Below are 23,139 nucleotides of genomic sequence, written 5' to 3' on the forward strand. Positions count from 1 at the left end.
ATTAGGTTAGGTGATGAATAAAAGTGGTGTGGGCCGGGTCGGTTCGGATAGATTTAATGAATGGTGGGCTAATTATTATGGACTGATCTGAAAATATTAGTGGGTTGATTGGGCTCGGATTTGGGGCTAAAAATATTTTCTTCTTATACTGTTTTGGGCTTCTAAATTTAAATAAAAGACCTATTTTAATTAATTATATATTAACGCGTGCTAAAATATTACCTAATATAAAAGTAAAATGATATCGTAATAGCCGTGCGATAATATTTTCCTAAGCTTAACAGTAAGTAGATGCTATTGTTTAATTGCACAAAATAAATGCGATGTGGGTGCGCATAAGATGGTAAGTAGAAAATGTTAAAAGTGATCATAATGCAAATCTTAATAATAATGGTAATGATAATAATAATAATAATAATAATAATAATAATAATAATAATAATAATAATAATAATAATAATGATGAGGAAAATGACGGTATTAATTAAATTGTGGTAAAGTATAAATGACTATTCTTAATCTATCAAAAACATTAGAAACGCAAATAAATATTTGGAAGAAAGGCGGGACAAAATTGGGTGTCAACACAATGTATTCAAGAAAATTAAGGTTGCATGTATTCAAATACATGCGACATCAAATAAGATTGGAAACAACTGAACAGTATATTCAAATACACACGAATTGCCTAAAACCAGCTACGAACAGTAATTATGTAAAAACTAGCTACAGTTCGTTAGAAGCTGATAATATGTAGTCATTTGTAAGTTACCCTTTATAAGTAGCACTTTGTTTTCACAATTTCTATAGGGTTTTCAAACATTTTTAGCCAAGCTGAATAGATAATCAACTTAATCAAAACTGTTGATAGCCTTCATCGATGTAGAACAAATGTATAATCGTACATTATATACATATTATATACATTAATTATACTTTTGATATGAGTTCTGTTGGATTACTATGGTGTAAATTGATATCTTATTTTTAAGTGGATGTATTTACTTTTAAAAAAAAAAAAAAAGGAGAGAGAGAAATCAGTAACTAAATTCAAATGGAAATTAGATAACAGACACAATCCAACACTTGTTTCTAGACAAAAAGAAAAAGTGTTGTTGAATTTGTGTTTGTGTGACATCCTTTCTATTTTACGTTTCCAAATGTTCAGAATATTCTGTTAATAATATTATGATCAACCACTATTATAACTTTATGGCTATTCAAACCGATTTAATTATTCAAATGCCAAACTTTTATTCATGTGATAGTTTGTTTGTCAAATTAACTTTAATTATTACTTGAAGTTTTTTCTCCAAATATCATTAACATATGTCCTACAAAAGTCAAATTAACATATTCATTTTTTTTTTCAACCGACACCTTTTCGTTAAACGTGAAAATCAAGGGTTTCGGTATGATGGATAAAGATGGTAGCTAATATGTCACCTTCAATTTTTTGTTCTTCCTCTCCTTTTGTTCATCTATTTTCAAAGTCACCATTTTAACTTCTTTTTTTTCCACCTTATTGTCGGTAACCGTATTGGCTCCCGACTAGTTCGAATTTCCGCAGCATAAGACCCATTTAAGATGGAACGCTCCCTGACAATTTTTTTTCGATATCCAGAGGCTTGAACCCGAGCCTCTAGTTAAGAATAAAAGGATCATATATTTCCATCCCACCACAATCATTGTTGCTAAGTCTGGATAACATATTAACTCTTAGTTCAGCAGCAAAAACATAAGGATTTAAAAAAGGCTGCCTAAACCATTAGGTTCACCGTCGGCTTGCATGCTCTGGATTTTATTCATGGAATTTTTATTTCTTTTCCAAGTCCCTCAATCAAGTTTTTGAACTAAATTTCAGTAGTTCAAGTGGAAAATTCATCGTGAAAATAGTGTCTAAAACTTTAAAATCATATTGATTTGTAATGGTGTTGAGCATTGTGAGAGTTTTGAAGGTGAAAATCTTCTATTCCCTTTTAGAGCCCTCTTTAAATTTGCAAGACAGAACTTACTTCTTGAGAATGCAAATAGTTTAGGTAATTTTTTGGAACCTAATAGAAATGAGGAGATATATATCTAATCTAAAACTTCCTAATAGAAATGAGGAGATATATATCTAATCTAAAACTTAAAAAGGAGCGACAACAATAACATACCCAATATAATCTCACAAAGTGGAGAAAAAAAAGGAGTGATATATATTAAAACTTAAAAAGGCGCGATGCCTTAACACCGAAAAATGATGGTTAATTTTTTATTTGTTTTAAAAAAAAAAGGCAATGTTGAGAGTGGGATTTGAACCCACGCCCTTTCGGACCAGAACCTTAATCTGGCGCCTTAGACCAACTCGGCCATCTCAACCGTTGATGATATAACTCATTTTACTTTATTCTAACGCTCACCAACAATTAGAGTAGAGATGAATCTCAAATGTTATTTTCAATAATTTTGTGCAATTTAAATTCTTGGCCGTTTGCATAATGTTGTAGGTAAGGGTGGAGCTAGCTAGGGGGCGCAAAGAAATTCTTTCGAGTCCCCTTCGGAAAATTAAATTGTATATAAACATTAAAGTATGTACACTCTACTCAGTTTATTCGTGTGTTTACTTCTTTAACTTTTAAATTAATTTAGTGAAAATCCTAACACTGATTATATGATTAGTCCAACATAAAAATATTATTTACTTGGAATATGGATTGAAAACAACTTTATATACAAACGATATTTATTGGTGGGATGAAACAAAAATAGGTGATAAGATGATATAAAACATGACAGAAAAACAAGAAACATGTCACACATAACGAACCTTTACTAATGCTTTCCAAAGTATATATGTATAGCAAGGAAGAAAGAATACAAGTATAATCCATAATTAACTAGCTAGGACTTAGATTTAATTACCACAATCCTTAATTAGCCATTTGTAATGGACATGAAATTGCATTAATTAATTAGGAGAGTGTAAATGGAGAGAAATAGTAGTAGCATATAAAGGATGAGTGATATGAAGGCAGCAATAAGAGCTCCACCAATTTGGTCACAAAAATGGTGAAGTTGGCCACAAATTGGTAGCCAACCTGCATGAGAATTCCCTTTCTTTCCAACTTGAGCAACCGCCAACGCTGCAGATACGCTTGAAGTTAACACCATCGTCACAATCTATTAAAACATGATGGAAAGATCAAAACGAGAGTGTCATATAATTATTTGAATACTATATACGAACAAAGGTGTAGATTCAGAATTTGAAATATGCATAGATTTGAGACGATGTCGTTGAACCAATTGAATATTTGAGTTACATTGTTTTGATATTTTGAATTTTAAACATAACAGAGAGACCAAAAAAGAAAAAGTGTCATACAATTAGTTGAATATGTACAAGTGAGGTGGATTCAAGATTTGAAATATAGATTAGGGATGATCCCACTGAACCCTTTAACACTTGAGTTATTGGGTTAAATTTAATATTTGTACACATTTAATTGATTTCTTAACACATATACATGTTTCGAGCCAAAACTACTGAGCATCTCATATATACAAGACAGTAATGCTACTGTATCATTTTGGCGTAACTTTATGAAATTCTTAAAATCCAAGATTTAAAATCAATAAGCTCCGGAGTGAGTGTAAATAATGTTGGATGTTGAATCTATTACTGATATAGTTTCTTAGAACAATTAGTTGTTTAGTTGTAAGAAAAGTCTAATAGTTGATTTAGAAGAATATTCAATTTCTTAATTTTAGTGAGAGTCTAAGTACTTTAATTATAGGAGGAGTATATTACTTGGTTTATGTGCCTATATAAAGTCCTATACTTAATGAAACTTATATGACGCAAATTTTCATCCACATTTCAACCTTGTTCCTCACATCTCTCTCCACTATATCATAACAATTTATTATAAACAGAACGAATAAAATTGAACATGTCTGATATCCAAGATATGTCCGTGTTCTTAAGCCAAGAATTCCAAAAAAGGCAAGCTAGTTAAGAGCTTCTACTTACCAAATCAGATATTAGAACTAATCGTGATAGCGAAGTCTTCGAAGGTAGGAAAAGAACTACGATGCTGTAGACGCTTCCAACAATGTTTGCTATGAAAAAATACCTAACAAAAAAAGATTAAGGAGAGAAAAGAAGCTAGAGAATAAAAAATTGATTTACTATCAAGGTACACAACAGCAAGATGATCATGATAGCTAATCAGCTATATGTAAGACAAATTAAGGGTGTTCTAAGAAGATAACTTTAGGTTATATACAGTTATACTCTAACCAGATTTTTTTATACTATTACTGAGATTTAATCAGTTATAGCAAGTTATTTTTTCTTTTTTCAGGTTAATTATTAGCTAAATCAAACTAGCTATGAAAAACTATATGCTATATATAAAATTAACTTAAATATTAATGTAGAAACGTTTTACGCTGTCATCGCACAAAACGTAAGCTCTTTTGGAAAATGCTTACTTGAAGGCTAGAGTGTGGCTGTACTTAGCTTCAAATGATACAGAAAATACTTTGATCTTCTCATGACTGGTTACCATTACAATGGCTGCTGAAATTGTCCCACAAATAGCTAGAAGTCTTATTAGAGTAACACTGCAAATCCTCATGGCCTTAGATAGGGAGGGATCAAGAGATGAAATCATGTTTTATTATACTATCAATCTAAAATGTAAAATGAAATGAATTCCCTCAAGAAACATCACCAAGAACTTTAAAGAAAAGGATTAGGCATGCTACATTTTTTTAGTCATACCTATTTTTAACTGCTTTTTAAGGCTTTCTCTAGAATTGTTCGCTTGTATTAACAAGCGATTATGCAATTTTGGAAAAGTAAAATTGGTGGTTGAACGTTTGTTTGGAGAAATGCCACAAGAAGTATGTTTGGGATAATAAAACTTTTAATCCTTCAGTTGTTGATAAATTTTAGTTTTGGTCCTTGACTTATATGACTAAGCACATGTAACCTTCAATTAATTGAAATATGTGTTTTTGGTCTATTTATTTAGACTTGCTTCAGAATTATATTACCGTCAAATATGGAGTAATGGTGTAAGCTTAACATAATACGTGAATAATCAAGTTGTGAAATGGTTAATAATCATGGTAAATTTATAAATATTCACAAGCAAAATGATCAAGAGTGTAAATTCCAATTAAATGAAGGTTAAATATACTTAGTGAAATATGGCAAGGGCTGAAATCAAAATTTATCAATAACTGAGGTATGAAAAGTGCTATTAATCCAATATGTTTTCTTTAACGTATTGGCAAAAGCTTTCACCCGTCAAATAAGGTATTGACCGGAAATTAAATGAAATTGTGAGGTTAGGCTTACTTTGTCTCATGATGAACCAAAACATGGTGACTTGGAACTAGTCTTCAATTGAATTGTGGTAATAAAATGGATTTGAGTTATATGCGTTGAAGTATAACTTAACATGTTATTTATCATTTATTAAGATTACTAATCAATGCTAATAAATAAAGTTATATGTAATTATCTTTTAAATAATCTGAATCTAAGTATGTTAGCTTTAATTTCCTTTTGTTAGGTTAATTAATTGGCAATTGACACATGGTTTGACGACTTCATCCTGATTGTAAGATTCTCAGGTCGTTCATTTGAATCATTGGACAATAATATGAGAGAGATTTTTGCTTAAAATAAGTTGTTGAGTTGATTGAAGGGTCAAAAATGGTGATTTTAAAGAAAACCATTTATGAGTTGACATTGCTCGTAAGCTAATGATGTTGAATTATGTCACTACAAAAGAATAAAAATAAAAAATTATGAAATTTGTTGTTATTTTATCACTAAATAGCCTATAGCTAACAAGATTTTGGGTAAAAACATGTGGAAACGCATACTAACATGTTTGAGTTATGTTCCTAAAACCAAGAACATTTTGGCAATGTGGAAAAGTTCCTCATCCGTATGTGTGTTGTTAAATATGTTTGATGCAAATATGTGACCATATATAATACAAGTATAATTGGCAGAATGACAATGTGGGATGTTGGCTACAACAGCAATTGAAAATTTAGTCTTATCCTTTTCCTCAGCGAGGATGCTTTGAAATTCCTACTATATTTGAAGCACCGGTTGATGCTCCTCTTTCGTCGTCCGTTGTGGACTCCCACCCCTATAAAAAATAAATTTGGCCCCCATATTACACAGGCCCATAAAAAAAAATTGTGGGCCCTATATATTAAACAACTAATATTAAAAAAAATTGTGGGCCTCATATTAAACACCATCCAGTATTAAAAAAAAAAAAAAAAAAGTGGAACCCACCACATCCAAATCCACGGGAAAAAAAAGTGGACCCCATATTAACAAAATCAAGCAATATTGAAAAACAAAAAGTGAATCCCATATTTAAAAAACAAACAATGTTAGAAAAAAAATGTGGGCCCCATATTAAACACCATGCGTATTCGTAGCAAACACTAATATAATAAAGTTTTAAATACGGAGCACAAACTACAATGTTATATTAATCGTGTTTTGAACATAGTATCCCATATTGACAAAATCAAGCAATATATGAAAAGAAAAAAAAAATGCAGACTTTGTATTCTTAGCAAACACTAATATAATAAAGTTTTAGATACGGAGCACAAATTATAATGTTATATCAATCGTGTTTTGAACATAGTATATATAAAAAAAAAAAATTGGGCCCCATATTAAACAGGCCCATAAAAAAAAATTATAAAAATAATAATTGTGGGCCCCATATATATTAACGACAACTAATATTAAAAAAAAAGTGGGCCCCATATTAAATACCATCCAGTATTAAAAAAAAAGAAAAAAAGTGGAACCCACCACATCCAAACTCACGGGAAAAAAAAGTGGACCCCATATTAACAAAATCAAGCAATATTGAAAAAAAAAGTGAATCCCATATTTAAAAAACAAACAATGTTAAAAAAAAATTGTGGGCCCCATATTAAACACCGTGCGTATTCGTAGCAAACACTAATATAATAAAGTTTTAAATACGGAGCACAAACTACAATGTTATATTAATCGTGTTTTGAACATAGTATCTCATATTGACAAAATCAAGCAATATAAAAAAAAAATGAATCCCAAATTGTGGGCCCCATATTAAACACCATCCAGTATTTAAAAGAAAAAAAAGTGGACCCCATATTAACAAAATCAAACAATATTGAAAAAAAAAGTGAATCACATATTAAAAAAAAAACAATGTTAAAAAAATGTGGGCCCCATATTAAACACCATGCATAATCGTAGCAAACACTAATATAATAAAGTTTTAAATACGGAGCACAAATTACAATGTTATATTAATCGTGTTTTGAACATAGTATCCCATATTGACAAAATCAAGCAATATATAAAAAAAAATGAATCCCATATTAAAAAAAATAAACAATGTCAAAAAAAAAGTGCAGACTTTGTATTCTTAGCAAACACTAATATAATAAAGTTTTAGATACGGAGCACAAATTACAATGTTATATCAATCGTATTTTGAACATAGTATATATAAAAAAAATAAAAAATGGGCCCCATATTAAACAGGCCCATTAAAAAAAATTGAAAAAAAATATATTGTGGGCCCCATATATATTAAACAACAACTAATATTTTTAAAAAATGTGGGCCCCATATTAAACACCATCCAGTATTAAAAAAAAAAAAGTGGAACCCACCACATCCAAACTCACGGGAAAAAAAAAGTGAACCCCATATTAACAAAATCAAGCAATATTAAAAAAAAAAATGAAATTGTGGGCACCATATTAAACACCGTGCGTATTCGTAGCAAACACTAATATAATAAATTTTTAAATACGGAGCACAAACTACAATGTTATATTAATCATGTTTTGAACATAGTATCCCATATTGACAAAATCAAGCAATATGTATATAAAAAAAAATGAATCCCAAATTGTGGGCCCCATATTAAACACCATCCGGTATTAAAAAAAAAAAAAAAAGTGGAACCCACCACATCCAAACTCACGGGAAAAAAAAAGTGGATCCCATATTAACAAAATCAAGCAATATTGAAAAAAAAAAGTGAATCCCATATTTAAAAAACAAACAATGTTAAAAAAAATGTGGGCCCCATATTAAACACCATGCGTATTCGTAGCAAACACTAATATAATAAAGTTTTAAATACGGAGCACAAACTACAGTATTATATTAATCGTGTCTTCAACATAGTATCCCATATTGACAAAATCAAGTTGTTATGTTCACTAAAATAAATATACTTAAGATATTTATATTTTAAAATAAGATAGAATTTAATGCAAAAGACAACATGACAAGTAAAATGAGCTAAACCGAGAATATTTACCAAAAATTAAAAAATAGTATTTCTTCGTTTAAATAGAAAATCAATTTCTACTTTGTTTCGTTTTAAACATGTAAAATTAATTTAATAATTTGAATTAGAATTATCCAAATCAAAATTTGATAAAAAATAATAAGTATTTTACACCTTTAAATTAATCGAATTAAAATTGAAAGTATGCTTAAATATTGCTATTGTTTTATCTCAAAGAAAGGAAAGTAGTTTCCTTTTAAACAAGTATTCTCTTTTAAAAAATATTAATAAATTTGCCGATTTTGTATTCGTAGCAAACATTAATTTAATAAAATTTTAGATACGGAGCACAAACTATAATGTTGTATTAATCATGTTTTAAACATAATATATACTATATATATATATATATATATATATATATAAATATATATATAATCACTATTCAAAGACAACTACATACACATAGATGCATTATAAATCAAAGTGTTGGGCCCGTGCGCAGCACGGGCATAGGCCGTCTAGTTCCTACTATAAAATATTGTATAGGTCCAAAAGCTTCTCTCTCTCTGTAATGACTTAACCTTTCGTTTTGAGTTTTAGCATTTCATCTTATGTTTTGAAATATTGTATAAGTTCATAAATCCATTTAGGACTTGTCGAAGTAATTTGGGTTGGAACTCGAGGGGCTTAGATATATTTCAGCATATATTAAAACACTTTGCAATTGCAGATTTTTATCTGGTGTTCGTAGTACTGTCTCGCAATTGCAAATAGAAGATGCATCATTCTATTTATATGTTGATTCTCATATATTGAGTTCTATTTCTCATGCTTCGTGTGTTTTATCATTGTTTCATATTTTGTGTCATGAATGATCGAGGAGTTGTGATATGGATATTGAGGATCGTGTGAGTTGGGGTTTGATGCATCAGAGATGGGGACTGTTGAGAGTCCAGTTTGACGCAGATATCAAAACTATTGAGATTCCAGTTATGATATTAATTTGAAATTACTGAGTCCGTGAGATTATTGATGTTTTTGTCAATTGTCATGTGTGCAAGATGTAGTGTTTGGTTAAAGGGTATAATTGTCATTCAACTTTTAATAAAAATTTTGATAATTCAATTTTTCACATTTGAGGTTCTCATTTTTAAAATAATATAGATATATGAAATATATAATGATTATCATATGGGCTACAGGTTTTCTGTTTTGATTTTGAAACTTTTCTCGAGATATTTTGTGTGCAAGTATAAATATCTCTGTCTATATAATTGTTTTTTCACACATTTATTGGGTATAAATCTAGATGTTCAAAGGCCCCATCATATTCTCCTTTTGGTAGGCACTGGAAATAGTAAAGAAATTACCTTTATATCTTATCCTTGAAAGAATAACAAGCTTGTTTGATTGGTCCCCATATTGCAATATTTCCTAAGGACTTTTGACCAGAAAATTACACATTGCTTTTGTTTGAATGGTAGAAATGTGATGATTGAGATACGCCATTATCATAATATAGTCTCGTGTACCACCACTGAAATTGCATCGTTTGCTTAGTCTAACCTTAAAAACACTTTTTTTATATATATATATATATACGCGTAAATATATTATATTCTAACCTATATAATTGGCCCTGTCTTATTTTTCGGATTACTATTCACTTACTATGGCCATTGTTTTAAATTACATACTTATTTAACATTACACAGAGTCAATTAAATAGTGTAACGATTGATACTTCGGTAGATATGAAAAAGAGTCGCAAGCAGAAAGATGAAAAGTGCACCATCAACTAAATGAAGGTCAAATGTATTTAGTCAGGTAGTCGCAATGATCAAATTAAGAACTTACGAATAATTGAGGAACCAAAATTGTTATTACCACTATTTTAAGTGACGTCATAGTGTTAAAATTGTTTATATTGTCAGTAATATATTCTATAGAAGATCACTCCACATAAAATAAGAACTACCGCCAAGGGATGTAGCGAGTGATAAATATTCAAAATATCATTCCTAACCAGAAGTCTTGAATCGAATTCAAGAAGTAAAATTTTCTTTATTAGAGAGTGTTAAAATATCCAAATGGATTTTCTATGGTGCAAATCTGAATTAGTTTGATCAGTGAATTCAAACCGTAAATGGTTAAATAAATAAAAAAAGGGCTACTCCAATGTTTAATGATGTTTAATCCATGAGATAACATTTTTGTACACACCCCACCCTTCACACCCACCCCACGTTCCTTTTCACCCCTTAATGTTGGGGACCTTTGAAAGTCCATGGCTACAAGTTACAATAACTATAGATTTCTTCGTCAACTCTACTGCTGTTGTCTCAAAGCAGCTTTGCACCATAATATGCGACTTTGTAAATTTGGCCGACCAAAAAGTAATATTATCACCACGCCCAACTACTGCCACAGCATGATTTGTTATTGATCTGATTCGATAAGATAAAAAGGAGTTGTTTGATACAGGAGTCGGTGTGGCACGTGTCATACCCCCATGTGGTTCATTTCTATTGGTGGATTAACACTAATCTCAACCTAAAATACCTCATGACAAGAGGGATCATCTCCAAGACTAGTTAACTTTTTTGGGTTTCTCATTTGATGTTATATATCTGTTCTGATGCCTCAATAAATTTGAATTTGCGCGGCATAAGATTTATTAAAAGAAAAAAAAATCCCGGGAATTTTTATTGAGTATCCATTTAATTTCATGTTTTGGAAAGGAAGTGGACCTGCAAGCAAAAATATCTAGATGAGTAAGTTACCTTTACGAATAGTTAGATAGGAACAAAAAGCAGCCCGCCACAGTAAACGGGTTGTTTCCTCTATCGTCGTTGGGAAGCCCTTGACAAGCAGACCTTCGAATAATTTGCTAAAACAAACGAGATGGTGGGAGGATCAATCCATTCAGATAATTAATTCTAAGAAAAGACTGCTAGCAATGGTTAGAGAGATTTTCTTCCTCTTCAAAACACAAGAATTGCAAGCAGGGTATAGCTCAACAAAGGATTTGAGAATAGGATAGGGTAGGGTTCTGTCCTTATTAAGATTCGGATAAGAAAATAGTTCCAAATCTTTATATATTTACCTCCTCCTTATCATATTTTTTTTCAATTCCCAAAGTTCGAACCGAGACCTTTAATAAAGAAAATGGAGAAATTTTATTTATTTCACAGTAAATTTTAGTGGTGTCTAAGACTAGGTTCAACACTATCATTGTGTGTTGCATAAGTTAATAGGTGATTACACTACAAGAAAAAATATATTTGACAATAATTTTTTTTTTTTGTTGTTATAGATAGATTATTGTTGCAAAAAATATTTGGCAACAATTTTTTTTTTTTTGTTACATGAACTTTTCCCAACGACTGTTATTGCAACAACATGCAATAACTTTTTTTTGTTGCTAAAAATACTTTTTGCAACAATAATCAATACTGTGACAATAAATTAAATTCTTTGGCAATAAAAAAATCATTTGTCAACAATAAAATTAAGTTTAATTATTGTAGTGTACGACGGATGATAATGTACGCAGTACGCACTATTTAACTCGATTACAAATTGAATAATCTTAGAAAACATATAATTGTAGTTTATTCGCATTTGCTTTATTCCCATGTGGTTATTTCTATTGGTGGCGGATTAAGATTAACTTCTTCAATTAAAATATTTCATGCCGAGAGGGATCAAGTCTAAGACTAGTTTTTCTATTGGTTTCTGATCACTCGTGTTAAGTAGAGGGAGAAACGCTTTTTATGTAGATTTTTTTCATTTCAGAGGTCTGAACTCAAAATCTCTGATCAAAGATGAAAGGATTCTATCCGTTCCATCACAACCTCAATGTTTCTCTCTAAAGTATTTATTTTGAAAAGCTATTTTGACCAAAATGTTTCTCAAGATAAGTAATTTTTAGAAGCATTTCCAAATAAGTCTGTAGTCTGAACATATTATAATTTGTTGGGAAGCCTAGAGTTGTATAAAGCTGTAACAATATAATTAGGATACTTTGTTGAAGATAGTTTGACAAATATTTAGATAGTTCTCTATGTTTTATTTTATTCTAAAATTTTAGTTCGATTCAATGCTTATAAACAGTATGCTAGTTTCTTGGGATATATATATATATATCTCCTCGAGGATATCTGCATCTGGTCCCTCAACTTCTTGTTAGATGTTGCTTTCATGTTCTGCCCCAAATGTCTTAATTTCCATTTAATAGAATGTTTACGACAGCGTAGAGAGGCCATTTTTGGTCTTACACCATAAAAAGAACGTCCGTAAGTTCAGACGATAAAATCCAAAGTCTTACTAATGTAAGAATCAATAATATACGTATGCAAATTAGGTTGATAACAAATTAACAAATGACTCCTCCACACTCTAAGGGTGTTTTTGGTATAAAGGAAAATGTTTTTCTAAAAATTAAAAAAAATTATTTTTTACTTATATTTTGGTGCCTGGTAAGTAATTGAGCAAAAAATGTTATCTGGATATTTATATATAATTTAGGCAAACACTATAAAAGGCGGGTCGGGCGGGCTAGCGAAGCACGGATGTTGGGGCCTTGGGGTGCGAAGAAGACAATCAACATGAAATGTCATTTATGAAAGTTGTTTTCCTATTCCCAACAACCAAGTCATTTTTTAATTTTTAAGGAATTCATTTTGCAGGAAAAAAAAATATTTCCAAAATATTTGGCCAGCCAAATATGAAAATTGAAAAATATTTTCTTCTATACCAAACACCCTAAGTTAAAATTTAATAGTCTGTAAGAGATTATCATCTATAGTCCACAACGTGCTATCAGTGTCATCAACTTTCAAAGAGGTAGAATCAATTAAGATCGAACAATAATCTCATTTTGCAGACGGATAGGAATCACCTTTCTATCCAATGCAAAATATTCCACAGATCAAGGAAAAATAAGATGCGAACCTCCAATCTTCAGATCATGAACATGATAAGTTCGGTCTCCCAGATCATTTTCACAATTCCTTAGCAAATAGGCCATGTAAGTTATATATACATCTATTTTATTGACCGGTTTATAATTTATTACCATAATAATGCTTAATACAGTAGTATTCTCTTGTAATTGCTTTAAAAAGTACTAGAACCGTTAACCCAATCCATCTTAATCTGGATAAAGTGTTTAGTAGTAGCTTATTAAGTTGTACAAAACGTTGGATTGGACCGTCGAATGACAATCACATGCTAGTCGGTGCTGTGTTGAAAAGGACAGGCAAAACATGCCTCATGATTGACAGGGAATGGTTTATACACCTTGCATTTTTTATTTTTTTTACTTTTTTGAGAAGCAGTCAACTTGTTATGAGTCGTTTTCAGCTTCCATGCTGTCTCACTCAAATGAACAATTGTGCACAAAATCCTATATAGTGAACATGTGAAACACAGCAAAATTGTTGTGGACTAATTACATCCATACACGTATGAGATTTGTTTTGTTTTGCATTAAATTAGAATCAATCAGCTCCAAGTCTCCGCGTGCCTGGGCAAAAAACCTGCCTAGCCGGCCTATAGTTGCATCTATTTGGAAATATGAAAAAGGTTTTAAAAGATTTTTATTAAGAGCCCGTTTGAATTGACTTATAAGTTGCTTATAAGCTTTTTTTAGCATTTTTGAGTGTTTGGCTGGCCAGCTTAAAATCATTTTGTGCTTAAAATAAGCTCAAAAAATAATTGGGTCCATTTGACTTAACTTATTAAAGTAGCTTATAAGCCAAAAAAAATAAGTTAGACTACCCCAACTTATTTTTTTAGCTTATAAGCTGTTTGCAGCTTATAGGCATAAGCCCATCCAAACAGGCTCTAACTCAATAAAAGACGGTTTCCTTTTTCGTTTTTACCTCCCATTTTGGAGGACTTATAGTATTTTCGCATTTCCGCTCTGGCATGACTCGAATCTTAGACCTACCAATTATGGATGAAGATGCTTCCAATTGAGCAATCCTCACTTGTCAGACGGGTTTCATTGATTATTCTCTAGCTCGTACTTCCTCTGTTTCAATTTATATGAACTCATTTGACTGGACACGACATTTAAGAAAGAGAGAAGACTTTTGAAACTTGTGGTTCAAATTAAGCCTTGAAAATTTGTGTGGCTGTAAATCATTCATAAAATGAATTTGTTTTCAAATTAGGAAAGAGGTCATTCATTTTGGCACGGACTAAAAAGGAAATAGGTTCAAACAAATTGAAACAGAGGGAGTATTATTTATTTTTTAAGATTTTGTGAATTTCAAAAGATATTTAATAAGTTTAATCATAAGTATTATTTTTGTATATTATTTTTTTACCATCCCTTAAACGTTTTACTTATTAATATTTCACTAATTGAAATGTTTAACATTTTTCTATAAATATGATATCCGGGCCAGCTTATATGTACCTTAACTAATTTCACGGGTACCTGCTACCTCCAACTAACACATGTATTAAATAACTTTTGTGCGCCAAGGCTTGCACACATAGGAAAAAATCATCTGGTGTTTTTGTCTGTGCTGGAATTTGTATTTGAGACCTCATAGTTTTCAACTTACTTCATTGATCAGTAGGCTACACCTTTGAGTACGAAACCTTATATGTACTATTTCTTTTTTATTCATTTAACAAAAAAAGTATCTTCATATATTTTAAACTTTTCATTTCCTTAATAATATGCCTTTCTAGTTACAGAAATGTCATGATATGTTAACTCAATTAAATGATGCCCCTGAACATTGTGAAATTGTGTATATTTTATTTTTCTTTGTCTAATCACCCATCATAATTCTAAATTCGCCATCATCGTAACAATTGATTCTCTCAACTCTCAAAAACACTTCTTTACCTCCGTTACTCCACCAACAGTTCACCACGATGACAGCCCTCTACCACTATAATCCACTTTGACCGCCACAATATTGCTATATATGATTTAGAAGCTAAATACAATGTACCTAGGTTTATCTTAGCATTAGGCAAGGTTGGTGTGGAGCTCTAATATCGATATTGATGATTAGAGAAGGATTAGTGTTGGAGTTGTATCAATGGAGTTTTGCCACATATATTTAAATTCAACTTGGTGCTGTAATTAATCATTGTTGCGTTTTTATTAAGGTTGTTACGAGATTTAGAGTGATTAATTTGAACTTTGGTGTGTGGTGTTCGGGGGGGGGGGGGGGGGGGGGGGAATGAAAGATCTTATCATTGTAGGTTTATCTAAGTGTACTAGAAGAAGACGACATTGATGCCGTCAGAATAATGACCCCCGTCTTTAAAGTTCATACAAATTTGAACCATTTCGCATAGTTCAGGATAAATTGATCATTTCTCTCGTAAAAAAAGTTCACATTTAGAAAGCCTACACTATTACCAAATAAGGGCATATTTTGGCCAAATTTATAACGTTAGGTGTATACTATTAACGGGTGCAAATTTAAACCTTTTTTGCTCAGTTCCTCTTAGTTTGTGGGAAAAAACAAAAACAAAATGCACTTACCTTTCTAGAAAAAGTTATCACGGACTTACCAAATACCCATGTTAGTATTTTGTTTGGTAGATGAATAAAGGACAAAAATGTAAGAAAATTGTGAATGGCGTTTTTGTTCATCTACTAGCATAGAAGAAAAATAAAAGAATAAAAAAATATCCCCCAACTCAAACGAGGAGGAATTCATTATAATTTAAGGGCCAAAAATTATCGCGAAGGGAATATATTTTTTTCGTTTCAATTTAAGTGTTTCACTTTTCATTTTGGTATGTGCAAAAAAGATTCAAAAAATATTTTAGTGCATTACATATATATGTTATTTTAGACCATAATTTTTTTATTCCTTAAATTTTGTGCATAATTAAATAAAAGATACTTAAATGGAGACGAATGGAGTAATAAAATATTCCCTCCATCTCAAATTATTTGTCCCTTTTTTATTTTACACGCCCCTTAAAAAATATTAATTAAAAGGGATATTTGACTAATTTCACCCTTATTTATATCAAATTTATAATCTCTCTCTATTAAATGTTACTCTTTTTATTTATCATCTTCATTAATGAAAAAAATTATACTAAGGATAAAATAAGAAAAAATAATTAATTGTCTTTTGAACTCATAAAACTACAAATAATAAGATAACTATTTTTATTAATTATGATAAATAATTTGAAACAGGGAAATAGTTGCGTGTAGTTAAATCTGAATATTGCCAGCGTGTTATGGGTCCCACATATTAGCCTATAAATTCCTCCAATAATTTCCCTCCTCTTCCCCAACTCTTCTCAACCCCCAAAAAAAAAAAAAAACAATTTACTTTTCACCAAAAAATTCCCCCAAAATTTTCCTCCCAAACAATATGAAGAAATCAGGAATTTTTGTTGCTTCCTTAACTGCAGCTTCTGCTACTGCTACTTCTTCGTCCAAAGTTCGAATTTCCCATCATCAGGTAAACGTCAGGACTTAAATTTTATAAGTCAGTATTTAAATTTTATGAGTTTTAAATTGTATAATGACTTTAGGTGCTAATAATAATGTTTTAACCTTGATGTGTGTGCATATTTAATGAAATTTTTTGTATAAATACTACTCCCTCCATTTCAATTTATATGAATCTATTTGACTGAGCACGACATTTAAAAAAGAGGGAAGACTTTTAAAATTTACGGTTCAAAATAAGTCTTAAAAATTTGTGTGGCTGTAAATTAGAAAAGAAGTCATTTATTTTGACACGAACTAAAAAGAAAATAGGTTCAAACAAATTGAAACAGAGAGTATTTTCTTTCTTAATTCTGCTGAGACTTCTTTTTCTTGTGATTTTCTCTTTTATGAAACAGATCAAGAATTTTAACCTAGTGGATTATTACAACTGTGCTAACTGTTTCTTTGTGAAAAATTGATCTAGAATTAGCACAATTTTAACTGAATTATATATACTTTAAGTCAAAATATGAAGTATAATTTTCACTACTACTATATAATTAGACTTTCTTGAGAAATTTTCCCATCTGTAAATCCAATTTCTTTTGCGTGGAAAGAAAGCTATCTCTTTTTTTTTTTTTTTTGCTTTCCAATTTCTTTGTGAAAATTGATCTAGAATTAGCATATTTTTGACTAACAGTATATAGTTTGAGTTTAAAAAATGAGTATAACTTTTACTAATGTATATAATTAGAGTTTCTTGAGAAAATTTCACATCTGCAAGCCCAATTTCTTTGGCGTGGAAATAAAGCTATCTCCTTTTTTTTTTTTTTTTTCAGTTGAATTTTATTCCCTTTTCGTTGTAGAGATGAAAAGGCTTAATTATTATTTTTTTTCTTTTTGGGATTTTATTAAGACTGGATGTGACCGGATCAGTTTATCGGTCACGTCGGTGAGTCGAGGAGGAACTTACTTGTGTCCGTTATGATAATACAAAGCAGAAAAAAATCTCCCATTATTCTTGTCCGTCAAAATTCTCGTCTCTGTGTCAATTTTAACTGTTTTTTCTTTTCTTTTTCAGGATGATAATTTGAAGAAAAAGGATGAAAATTTAAATTCTTCGAAGAAAGTGGCAGCACCAAAATCTTCAGATAAATTTGCACCAAAATTTGATGGATTGAGATTTATTGAGACGCTGGTTACTGCTCATAGATAAATTTACCAAAAGGGCAGAAATTTTTTGACGGATTTTTAGGAAAATATTATTATCAGAGGAAAATTATGAATTGTGTGATACCCATTTTCTTGAAATTCATCTTTTTTTTTTTTTTGAGTTCCTATTATGGGTGTTTTGTATAACTCAATTGGCTAATTGATGACTCTGTTTGAGAGCTCTGTTTTTTGTTTAATCTGAATTGAAGGAAGAAAGAGAGCTTTTCTTTCTAATGTGTTGTCGATAAATGATTGGTGGATTTTTTATTTTTTTTTGTATAATAGTGATGTCAAGTGCACCGCCCTTTCTTGGACCCCGCACATAGCGGGAGCTTAGTGCACCGGACTGTCATTTCTTTAATAGTAATGTCAAGTCAATTTGGGCGCCCTTTGACAATTTTTGGGGGATAATTTTAATAATATATAATTCATCATAAAATATTACATCCACACGGTATTTAATTACAGTAATATTTATACACATGATATATAATATTATATACTTACGGAAGATAATGTATCAACCTTGTATAAAAATATAATAATGTATAAAAAGATTATTTCAAATGATATTAGAAATATGGGCCATTTCGTGTAAATATTTTCTCCAAATAGACATAAAGTGTTATTTTTCCTTTTTGATACTCCGGTTTCCAATTCTTGGAGGAAAGTGGCAGCACCACAATCTTACAGATAAATTTGATGGATTGAGATTTATTGAGACGCTGGTCACTGCTCACAGATAAGGTTACAAAAGGGCACAAAATTTTTGACGGATTTTTAGGAAAATATTATCAGAGGAAAAAATGAATTGTGTGATAACCATTTTCTTGAAATTCAACTTTTTTTCTTTTTGGGTTCCTGTTAATATTATGGGTGTTTTATATAACTCAATTAGCTAATTAATGACTTTTTTTTTTTTATCTGAATGGAATGGTAGAGGAACAAAAGAGGTTAAAGGAAAAAGGTTGTTTTTTCGTTCTTATGTGTTGTCGATAATTGATTGGTGGATTGTTTTTTTTTTTTGTTTTTTTAATAAGGGTGATGTCGAGGCAATTTACGTGCACTTTACAGTTTCTGATATTCCACCGCGAGAGCTTAGACGTATGTGAAGAAATTACTTAGGCACTGTAATTTTTTTATTTTAATCTTTGGTGATATTTAAACTCTGATCTCCTAAATTGTTTTAAAGTTTTTTTTTTTTTTAATTTCTCACCCGTATCTGGTACCTGTAATAGAGCCCGAATATATTCGGATTCGCGCCGCGTAGAGCTCTATTTGAGAGAAGCGCTACGTATCAAAGATTTTTTCATATTCAGGACTCAAATCTAAGATTTTTGGGAAGAGCAGTTCCATGAGCTGATTTTTAAAGTTTGAAAGCTGCTAAACTACCAATTTGGTTCAAATTTGACCACACATATGAAAAGACCTTCATAATCTTTACATGTACAATTTTAAAATAAGATGAATTTTAGAAGGAAAGAGTAGGAATAACATTAACTAAATACAGTATAAATTATTAAATTTAACTTAAATATCAATATAAATTTGCTATGCTATCCTCATTTGGACCATTGTGACCGTCAAAGACCTCTCCGTTAAAGTTTTATCTACTTTATTGATCGTTGAAAATGGAACTAAAGATTTTACTTTCTTTTGTGTTGTATGAAATTGATTGGTGGTGGATTGGTTTCCTTTTTGTTTGACGGTAATGTCGAGCCAATTTGGGCACCCTTCAACAATTTCAGCCTTTCTGGAATTTGTTGCCTTTCACCAAATAATGCTATCTATAAAAATTTACTCACATGAGAAGAAGTTACCTATAATATTTTATCTTTGCTAACATTTAAACTTTGATCTCTTTTTTTTTTTTTTTTTAATTTCTTACCTACTTCATTGATCGTCAAATTACGTGTGCAATTGGTGGATTGTTATGGTATTTCTCATACTCCCTCCGTTTCAGTTTACTTGGTTCTTATATTAAAATAGATGTTTCTTTTCTAATTGTCCATTTTAAGAAATCAAGAGAGATTTATTATCTTCTTTTAATATAACCTTATTATAAGTAAATATATAAAATAATAATACTAGTAGTTAAATTTAAATTTTCGAATCATAATAAATAATAATAATTTAGCAAGATAAATCTCTAATAAATAATTTCTTAAGAGAAACGGTAAGGGCGAGTAAAATGGGACTAAGGGAATAGCTAATTGGTTGATCGTTTTCATTGTAAACGTTTTGACAGGGACCAAAAGCCAAAAGGTCATGTCTCCACCTTTACCTTTTCTTTATCTAATAATTGGGACACATGGCATGATCAAATTACCAGAAAACAAAAGTAGGAAATAGGCCATAGCAGAGTTTGTTGAATTTGGTGTAATAAACGATTATTGTGACTAGTTATTCAAGTCAAATTGGAGCGACGTGACAGGTTGATTTTTGCAAGCAGCTTTGTTTTTTCATGGCATGTGGGCTGTGATTTACATATACAACATCTCGAGGAGTGAAATATCAAACAACAACGGTATACCCAGTATGATTTCACATAGGATTGGGGAGTTCGGAGTCAAAATGTCATATTTTTGCACCTAATAGCTCAAAATAGGTTTTTTTTTTTTAATTATCATAATGAGTATTTCGTTGGTTATTTTTTAATTATCATAATGGGTATTTCGTTGGATAATTAACGAAATACCCACAATTAGCACTGTTCATAGCTGGAATTTTCGGTTGCATTTCGCTACACTTGTAGCGAAATGTAACAATTTTTTTTTTTTGCATTTCGTGAATATATCAACGAAATAGTATATATTTATATTTTTTTTATATTTCGTGAATAATGAACGAAAACTGATTTTTTTTTTTTTGCATTTCGTGAATATATCAACGAAATAGTATTTTGTTGGTTTTTTTTTATTTCGTGAATAATGAACGAAAACTGTTTTTTTTTTTTTTTTTTTGCATTTCGTGAATATATCAACGAAATAGTATTTTTTGGTTTTTTTTATTTCGTGAATAATGAACGAAAATTGATTTTTTTTTTTTGCATTTCGTGAATATATCAACGAAATAGGTCTTTTTTTTTGTATTTCTATAATGTAGTAAAATACTGCGTTATATAAACAGTACAAAAAAAAGTTGGCCAACTTTATTTTTTGCAATACTTAGTGTTATTTTCTATACTTTGACCAATAATTAGTCGTGTGTCAAGACTCCGAAATGTCAATATTTTATATAAAACCAGATTTTTTTCTACGTACAATAATGTAGGCCTAATATATCAAGGATACGTAGACGTTCGGATCGCCATTTTAGGGGTTGAAAAGATGCTTGAAGTAAGTTTTGTTTGAAAAAACTTAGTGTTTTTTCCATACTTTGACCAATGATTAGTCGTCTGTCAAGACTCCGAAACGTTAATATTTTATATAGAACCTGATAATTTTTTCTGTGTACAATAATGTAGGCTCAATACATCAAGGATACGTAGCCATTCAGATCGTCATTTTAGAGGTTGAAAAGGTGCCCGAAGTAAGTTTTGTTTGAAAAAACTTAGTGTTTTTTCCATACTTTGACCAATGATTAGTCGTGTATCAAGACTCCGAAACGTCAATATTTTATATAGAACCTGATATTTTTTTCTGCGTACAATAATGTAAGCCCAATACATCAAGGATACGTAGACGTTCGAATCGTCATTTTAGATGTTGAAAAGGTACCCGAAGTAAGTTTTGTTTGAAAACTTTAGGGTGTTTTATTTTTTAAGATTTTGATTTAAGTGTGTTATTTTTTAATCAAGACATAACTTTATTTTGAATATAAATATAATTCTAAAAAATATAGGGACAAAAACTAGTTGTAAAGTCGTCAAACTTTAGATGGTCATAACTTTGCGCTCGGACGTCCGTTTTACGCGTTTTTTTTTTGTTTTTTGAACTTGCGTATTTTTTCGAGATCTATGCGGACAAACTGCCGCAAGGCGGTTTGGCCGAGCCGATTTTAAAAAAACACCTTTTATCCCATCCAATTTCGATTTCCCCCCAAATTGGCGTGAAATTTTCAGTTTTATTTACTTATAAGATGATGATACGCAATAAATTTCAATGTAAAAATTCCGGGGTAATGTAGCTGTGAATGTCAATTTCACTTCTACGGTTTCAATTTTTGAAAATAAAGCTGACTAATTTTCTCGACACTTACTTCGGGCACCTTTTCAACCCCTAAAATGACGATCCGAACGTCTACGTATCCTTGATGTATTGGGCCTACATTATTGTACGTAGAAAAAAATATCAGGTTCTAAATAAAATTAAAACTATAGCGATATGGAGAACAGAAAAATGGTAAAAAGGGGGGGGGGGGGGGGGGGGATTTCGTTATATACCTGCGAAATGGAACAAAACATTTCGTTGGTATATAAACGAAAAAAAAAATTATTTTCCTATTTGGTTTTTATATAAATGAAATACAAAATATATATATATATATATATATATATATATATATATATATATATATATGTATGTATTCCTATTTCGTTTTCTAATACACGAAATGCAAAAAAAAAATTATAATTTCCTATTTCGTTGGTATATCAACGAAATAAAAAAATATATATTATCCTATTTCGTTGATCTACCAACGAAATGCAAAAAAAAAAATATGTATGTATATATTTTCCAATTTCGTTTTTAGATGAAATAAAAAAAAATATTTTTCATATTTCGTTGATATATTCACGAAATGCAAACAAAAAAAAAAATCAAAACAAATTAGTTTTCGTTCATTATTCACGAAATAAAAAAAAACCAAAAAAATTCTATTTCGTTGATATATTCACGAAATGCAAAAAAAATAAAAATTATTACATTTCGCTACAAGTGTAGCGAAATGCAACTGAAAATTCCGGCTATGAACAGTGCTAATTGTGGGTATTTCTTTGGTTATCCAACGAAATATCCATTGTGGTATTAAAAAAAAAGGCAGTCTATTTTGGGTTATTAGGTGCAAAAATATGCCATTTTGGTTCCGGACTCTAGGACTGGGCATAAATACCGAAAATCGAAAAATCGAACCGAACTAGTTTGGTTCGGTGTTTGGTGTTCACCTTCAAAAAATCAAAACCGAAATTTAATACATTACCCAAAA

General features: G+C 30.4%; 2 protein-coding genes and 1 non-coding gene across 3 annotated transcripts; 1 reads left to right on the forward strand and 2 right to left on the reverse strand.

Moving 5' to 3' along the window:
* Positions 1-2,283: 2,283 nt before the first annotated feature.
* Positions 2,284-2,364, reverse strand: TRNAL-AAG (transfer RNA leucine (anticodon AAG)). The gene has a single exon. It is a non-coding gene; the product is annotated as a tRNA-Leu (tRNA).
* A 433-nt stretch (positions 2,365-2,797) lies between these two features.
* Positions 2,798-4,770, reverse strand: LOC132620157 (CASP-like protein 1C1). The gene is made up of 3 exons (XM_060335077.1): positions 4,483-4,770; positions 4,019-4,121; positions 2,798-3,165 (listed from the first exon to the last, which is right to left on the reverse strand). The coding sequence occupies exons 1-3, from the start codon at positions 4,662-4,664 to the stop codon at positions 2,950-2,952; spliced, it is 501 nt and encodes a 166-aa protein (XP_060191060.1). The 5' UTR covers positions 4,665-4,770; the 3' UTR covers positions 2,798-2,949.
* An 11,860-nt stretch (positions 4,771-16,630) lies between these two features.
* LOC132630345 (uncharacterized) lies at positions 16,631-18,225 on the forward strand. The gene is made up of 2 exons (XM_060345929.1): positions 16,631-16,807; positions 17,861-18,225. Exons 1-2 carry the CDS (start codon positions 16,718-16,720, stop codon positions 17,993-17,995), a joined length of 225 nt encoding a protein of 74 aa, XP_060201912.1. The 5' UTR covers positions 16,631-16,717; the 3' UTR covers positions 17,996-18,225.
* Positions 18,226-23,139: the final 4,914 nt, after the last annotated feature.

The sequence above is a fragment of the Lycium barbarum genome, chromosome 1 (assembly GCF_019175385.1).
Source record: "Lycium barbarum isolate Lr01 chromosome 1, ASM1917538v2, whole genome shotgun sequence".
In the NCBI taxonomy this organism is placed as follows: domain Eukaryota; kingdom Viridiplantae; phylum Streptophyta; class Magnoliopsida; order Solanales; family Solanaceae; genus Lycium; species Lycium barbarum.

What these genes read in the sequence shown, in the direction of transcription:
- LOC132620157 (XM_060335077.1), bottom strand. Translation starts at nt 4,664, where the DNA reads ATGATTTCATCTCTTGATCCCTCCCTATCTAAGGCCATGAGGATTTGC. An exon ending in AGCCACACTCTAGCCTTCAA is followed by an intron (nt 4,122 to 4,482) that starts GTAAGCATTTTC and finishes TTTTTTTGTTAG; the next exon opens with GTATTTTTTCATAGCAAACA. An exon ending in TAGTTCTAATATCTGATTTG is followed by an intron (nt 3,166 to 4,018) that starts GTAAGTAGAAGC and finishes ATGTTTTAATAG; the next exon opens with ATTGTGACGATGGTGTTAAC.
- LOC132630345 (XM_060345929.1), top strand. Translation starts at nt 16,718, where the DNA reads ATGAAGAAATCAGGAATTTTTGTTGCTTCCTTAACTGCAGCTTCTGCT. An exon ending in TTCGAATTTCCCATCATCAG is followed by an intron (nt 16,808 to 17,860) that starts GTAAACGTCAGG and finishes TTTCTTTTTCAG; the next exon opens with GATGATAATTTGAAGAAAAA.